This window comes from Apium graveolens, chromosome 2, assembly GCF_009905375.1.
Source record: "Apium graveolens cultivar Ventura chromosome 2, ASM990537v1, whole genome shotgun sequence".
Classification (NCBI taxonomy): domain Eukaryota; kingdom Viridiplantae; phylum Streptophyta; class Magnoliopsida; order Apiales; family Apiaceae; genus Apium; species Apium graveolens.
In genome coordinates, this window is record NC_133648.1 from 280,948,101 (window position 1) to 280,954,174 (window position 6,074).

At 48.2% G+C, this 6,074-nt stretch overlaps 2 protein-coding genes across 2 annotated transcripts; both read right to left on the reverse strand.

The window, feature by feature from the left end:
* Positions 1-324: 324 nt before the first annotated feature.
* LOC141701377 (uncharacterized) lies at positions 325-3,323 on the reverse strand. The gene is made up of 4 exons (XM_074505043.1): positions 2,309-3,323; positions 1,920-2,206; positions 611-1,818; positions 325-457 (listed from the first exon to the last, which is right to left on the reverse strand). The coding sequence occupies exons 1-4, from the start codon at positions 3,321-3,323 to the stop codon at positions 325-327; spliced, it is 2,643 nt and encodes an 880-aa protein (XP_074361144.1).
* A 17-nt stretch (positions 3,324-3,340) lies between these two features.
* LOC141701389 (uncharacterized) lies at positions 3,341-4,657 on the reverse strand. Its single transcript, XM_074505050.1, has 2 exons — positions 4,151-4,657; positions 3,341-3,967 (listed from the first exon to the last, which is right to left on the reverse strand). Exons 1-2 carry the CDS (start codon positions 4,655-4,657, stop codon positions 3,341-3,343), a joined length of 1,134 nt encoding a protein of 377 aa, XP_074361151.1.
* Between the last annotated feature and the right edge of the window lie 1,417 nt (positions 4,658-6,074).

The following is a 6,074-nucleotide window of genomic DNA, read 5'->3' on the forward strand; positions in this document are numbered from 1 at the left end:
AGGCCAATTCCCTTTACGTTCCTCCAGCTTGGTTTTGAGGGTATGCTTTATTATTTTGTTAACAGCTTCTATTTGTCCATTGCTTTGAGGATGATAGACCGCCGCAAACTCCTTCTTGATTTTCAACTCCTCACATAGTTATCGCAACTCCTTGCTATCAAACTGCTTTCCATTATCGGAGACAAGCTTGTAAGGGATTCCAAACCTACATACAATTGAGTTGAAAATAAAATCTCTGATTTTCTTTGCGGTGATAGTAGCCAGTGGCATAGCTTTCGCCCATTTAGTAAAGTAATCGACCGCAACCACTGCATATTTGACGTCTCATTTAGCTTTCGGCAATTCCCCGATAAGATCAATTCCCCACATGGCGAACGGCCACGGGCTTGCCATAGGCGTCAAGAGTGTCGCCGACATAGACGAGTAGTTTGCAAAGCGCTGGCAGCGATCACATGCCCTGACGAAATTTGTAGCATCTTCTCTCATTGTGGGCCAATAATACCCTTGGCGCAAAACTTTCATTGCCAACGAACTACCCCCCGAGTGATTGCCACAGATTCCTTTATGCACCTCTCTTAGGATGTAATTTCCTTCTTCTTCTTCAACACACCTAAGCAGAGGTTGGTTGAACCCTCTCTTGTACAGGACTTCGTCGTATATCACATATCTTGCAGCCTGATAGCGGAGTCGGCGAGCCATAAACTTATCCTCGGGGAGTATTCCCTTGCGAATGTAAGCTAGAATGGGCGTCATCCATATTTCCTTGGGAGCCTCATCCACTCGCATAGTTTCTACCTCTGGGATACTAGGAATCTCCTGGATTTCAAGGGGGATGGATCCTAACAACACAGCCTCTTGTTGCGACCCCATTTTTGCCAGAGCATCCGCATTACTGTTCTTCTCCCGTGGAACACATTCCAATCTAACTTCTTTGAACATTCCAATCAGGCGCTGTGTACATCTCAAGTATAATTCTGTTCGTGGGCCTCGCGTTTGAAATCCCCCGTTCACCTGATTCACTACCAACTCTGACTCACTTCTTGCAATTAAGTTCCGCACCCCCATTTCCAAAGCGATTTTCAGGCCATTAATCAGCGCCTCATACTCCGCATCATTATTGGTTGCATAAAACTTGAAATGAATGGCGCTCATCAGATGGTGGCCTTCCGGAGATACAAGTACTATACCTGCACCCGCTCCTCCATGGTTAACCGCCCCATCCACATGCAAGATCCACCAAGGATGCGGAAACTCTTCCAAAGACTCCTCAGAATGAGGCGGATGTAGCATTACCAAAGCTTTATCATCAATTTCAGAATCAAATTCCAACAAGAAATCAGCTAATGCTTGACTTTTTATCGCTGTTCGAGGTACATATTCCAAATCAAACTGTCCCAACTCCACAGCCCATTTCAGCATTCTGCCTGATGACTCTGGTTTGTGCAGAACCTGTCGCAGCGGGTACGCTGTATGAACTTCAATTCTATGGGCTTGAAAATATGGTCGCAATTTTCTTGACGCAAGAATTAGGGCGTAAACCAGTTTCTCCATGCTTGTGTAGCGAGTTTCAGCGTCGTATAACCGCTTGCTCACGTAGTACATTGGTGATTGCTGCCCATCTTCTTCTCTTACCAGAACTGCACTGATCGAATATTCAGAAACTGTGAGGTACAGTATTAGAGACTCCCCATCCAACAGCTTTGACAACATGGGAGGGTTTCCCAGTTGCTCCTTGATTCTTTTAAAAGCATCTTCACATTCTGGCGTCCATACAAAGTCTTTCCCAGCTAATTTGATCGCCTTGAAAATTCCTTGCATCTATCGGACGACTTGGAAACAAATCGATTTAACGCGGCGATTCTCCCAGTCAAACTCTGTACTTGTTTCACATTGGTGGGTGACTTCATATCCATCAATACCTTGATCTTTGCGGGGTTGGCCTCAATTCCCCTATGGTTGACAATGAACCCAAGAAACTTGCCCGACTCCACGCCGAACACACATTTTTGCGGGTTTAATTTCATACGAAACCTCCTCAGAATGTCAAACATTTCCATCAAGTGCTTGATGTGGTCACCCGCTACCTTGGACTTTACCAGCATATCATCCACATACACTTCCATAGTTTTTCCGATTTGATCCTTGAACATCATGTTTACCAACCGCTGGTAGGTCACACCAACATTAATCAATCCAAACGGCATTCCTATGTAACAGTATAACCCCCTGTTAGTAATAAAGGATGTATGTTCTTGATCGGGGCCATACATCGGAATTTGATTGTAACCGGAGTATGCATCCATAAAACTCAACAACGCATGCCCCGCCATTGCGTCAACCAACTGATCGATTCTTAGCAACGGGAAGCTGTCCTTTGGACAGGCCTTATTGAGATCTGTGAAATCCACACATGTTCTCCACTTCCCGTTCGGTTTCTTCACCAGTACCGGATTTGCAAGCCATTCAGGGTAGAAAGACTCTTTGATCAGCCCCACCTCCAACAACCGGTCCACTTCTTCTTTTAACGCTATTGCCCTTTCTCCACTTACCGGGTGGCGTTTCTGGCGTATGCCTTTGCAATTCGGGAGGATATTCAAACGGTGACACATTACCTCCGGGTCGATTCCTATCATATCTGAATGACTCCATGCGAAGGCATCAAGATTTGCAATTAGAAAGCGGGCAAGACTTTCTCTCATCTCATCATCCAACTGGGATCCCACTTTCAAAACCCTGCTCGGATCATTTTTATCAACTGGAATAGATATTGTGTCTTCGGCCGGTCCCGTCTTTTTGGCGGGCATAAGGATCCTGGGATCCAAATCGAAATCAAAGTCTCGGGGGTCTTCGACTTCCACTTTCGCATCTGAGGGCGCGTCCTCGTTTGGAGAAGCATCAACCTTAATTTCATTCAAGGGCGCGTCCTTCTTTTGAGGAGCATCCACCTTGAGGTTATTCCCGAGACCTTGCAAAATCTCACTTCTTCCTTCCAACTTTTTCCCGTTAACTTCTTTCTGTATGATCGCCTCGGTATGGTTCACCACCACTTCCTCCACGCTACGGATCCTCAAAATACGTCCCCGCGTCAAAAAAGGGTTCCCAGAGACATTGGTTTCTTCCTTTCCGGGGCTTTCAACGAAATAGTGGGCATGGACCTCTCCACTTGGTTTTGTATGAATATCTTCTACATCTTCAAATGGGAGACCTTTCCCTGCATACCTTCTTCTACGAAATTCCTTGACAACCTTATGATAGCAGTCGTGTGACTCATACTGTGACCCTCTCAGACTGCCAACCCCATTTGGCGTTGGGAACTTTATCATCAAGTGGTGTATCGAGGTTATCTCCCTGAACGCTCGCAACCAAGGTCTGCCGACAGCACATTGTGCGCGGAATCCTGATCTAGCACCTTGAAATGTATCATTTGGGTAACCGACAAGGCTCCTTCCCCGAGCATGACGGGAAGCCTGACAGAACCCATAACTCTCACTGCTTCCCCAGTAAAGTCATAGACGTGCGCATCTTCGAAATACATGTCGCTATTTGGGAAACCCAGCTTTTTGTAGGTGCTGTAGTACAAGATGTTTGTAGAACTCCCATTATCCAAGAAGACTCGATGTACGTTCATTGCCCCAATGAGCATGGTAATCACCAGCGCATCGTTGTGAGGATGATGCACCCACCTAGATTCTTTTTCCTTGAACGTAATATCAGCGGATTCCCCCTTAAAGACCTTCGGGGGTCTATCTTCCAAGCTGTGGATGTTGGTAAGCGGTGGATGTCGCGCTTCTCTCACATTTTTCTCCAGTGCTCGATTACTATCACCAACAAAAGGGTGTCCTCCAAAAATTGCCCTGATACTGCCAGCCCTCTGAAACTTGACCTCTGCTGTTTTTTCAACATCCTCCGCCTGCGGGGGCTGTTTTTCATCCTTACCCTTGTCGTCAAGTCCCCTGCGTCGTTTCACCTTGTCAATCCATTCTCCTAGGTATCCTGCCTTGATCAATTCCTCAATCTCATCCCGCAAGTGACGACACTCATGGGTGTCATGGCCAGTAGACTCATGGTAGTCACAATACTTCTTCTTGTCTCTGCTCTGCCATGAAGTTAGACGGTCGGGCTTCTTGAAGATTCCTCTATCCTTATTTACCTCGAAGATATGATCAATGGACGCTGCCAGCGGTGTATAATTGCTGACTCTTCTCTCGTAGTTCGATGGTGGGCTCCATTCTCTCCGCGAGCTCACAGCATTTACCATGTTAGGGCTTCTGGCATTTCGCTGATAATTTGGGCTCAAGGATCTGTCCCTTCTCTTGGATCGCCCCTTGGAGTTATGGGTATTGTCATTCTTTTTTGTTTCTGCAAGCGACTGCTCGATCGCTTTGAACGACTCCGCCTGCGCAAGCATATCAGCTAGCGATACTGGGTCCTTCCCTTGTAGGTGTTTCCAGAAATCCGTCCCCACACGTAACCCAGCTATAAGCAATATTTTCAATGTTTCATCAGTTGCACCCCTCACCAAAGTAGATTCTGCATTAAACCTCTTGAAATATGAAGTCAAACTTTCTCCTTCCTTTTGTTTCACATTAGCCAGTGTGGTAACAGGTGGTGTGTACTTCACCGCGGCTTGGAATTGTGTTAAAAACAAAGTTTTCATCTGTTCCCAGGATGTAATTACACCTGGACCAAGTTTTTGGAACCACTGCTGAGCGCCTTCTCTGAAAGTGGTTGCCAAGAGACGGCATCGAGCCAAATCAGGTACTTGATATACGTCCATTTCAATATTGAAACGCCCCAAAAACTCCACAGGATCAGAGTTCCCGTGGAAACGCAAGTCATTGGTTGTGTTCCTGTATCCCGCGGGCAATTGCGCCTCCCTCACAACAGCAGCAAAAGGAGAAGGAGCTTGCGCAGTCACCGTTACTCTTCCTCCCTCAAGATGGTTGAGCAACCTCTTGAGGTCGTTCACATTAAACGTCCCTACCCCAGGAATGGTTTGAACATTAGGCTGCTGGGGTTGCTCTGCGACTTGCTGAAATTCCCCTTGATTACCCCCCGGGTGTGGCGGAGGCTCTCGCCGCCCCTCGCCCTGAGGCTGCGGCAGTGGCATGTTACCATTTTGGTTCTGAATGTTTTCACGTACGCGAGGTTCATCTTGATAGCGTCGCGGAATCTCACCATTATTCTGCATTCTCACTTGAATTCGCCCGCCGTCCTGGTCATGAGGACGCGCCCCAGACCCATTACCAGTAACGCTGTGGGAAGCTACGGGGATAACGGCGGGGGCTTCTCCAGCGGAGTGTACTCCACCTCTCCTACCATGGTAAGGGGCTCTTCCGTATTGATATCCCATTCTTCCCCGTCCGTTCCTCCGATATCCCTGGTAGTAATTCCCGGGCCTTCCTCTTTTGAGGGGCACGCTCGTGCTCGCGGTGCCGCGCCCCGTCATCTCTTTGGAATGCGGGGGGCACACGCGTCGTGTCACGGGGCCTCGCTTCTCCGGCGTTTCCTTCCTGTTGCGATTCTACCAGCAACATCCTCAAATCGTCGTCCTCCAGCCTTATGCCAAGCCTCCTTTTCAAGGCTGAAAGATCCCTTCCTCCCTCGTCTTGGTTTTGAGTGTTCTCCGCACGACGACGCTCATCCATCGTACGCCCAAACCTATGCGGGTGTGGCACTACCTGGTTACCCAGGCGAGGCCTTTCTCTGCCATCAGTGTCCTCATCCGCAAGCTCCACAATAGGTTCTACATCATCCGAATACTCCAAACACCGTGGAGTGATTCACGGGTTTTCCCCGCTCCCCTGGGTATCTCCTTCAACTACAGGGGCTTTTCCCAAGGCATGACCATGACGGGGGAAACGACGACTACTCCTCGTCTTTCGACGCTCCACCGTGTTCAGTCTTGAGTTAAAACTGTTAAGAGTATCCCCCATGCGATATAATTGCTCCAATATATCAGCGTTGCTGATGAGAACTGGAGGTGTCCCCCCTACATCCGGAGCCCTTGGTGGATCCGCCATGTTTCTGGGAACGTAAGGTTCATGGCGAGTATAACGCCCCCCGCCTTCTCC

Coding starts and splice junctions, on each gene's coding strand:
- LOC141701389 (XM_074505050.1), bottom strand. CDS start 4,657: ATGAAAACTTTGTTTTTAACACAATTCCAAGCCGCGGTGAAGTACACA. Junction 3,968..4,150: donor CCATTGATCATATCTTCGAG/GTAAATAAGGAT, acceptor TGGATTGACAAG/GTGAAACGACGCAGGGGACT.
- LOC141701377 (XM_074505043.1), bottom strand. CDS start 3,323: ATGATAAAGTTCCCAACGCCAAATGGGGTTGGCAGTCTGAGAGGGTCA. Junction 1,819..1,919: donor CCAACCCCGCAAAGATCAAG/GTATTGATGGAT, acceptor GTCGTCCGATAG/ATGCAAGGAATTTTCAAGGC. Junction 458..610: donor TTCAACCAACCTCTGCTTAG/GTGTGTTGAAGA, acceptor AAATTTCGTCAG/GGCATGTGATCGCTGCCAGC.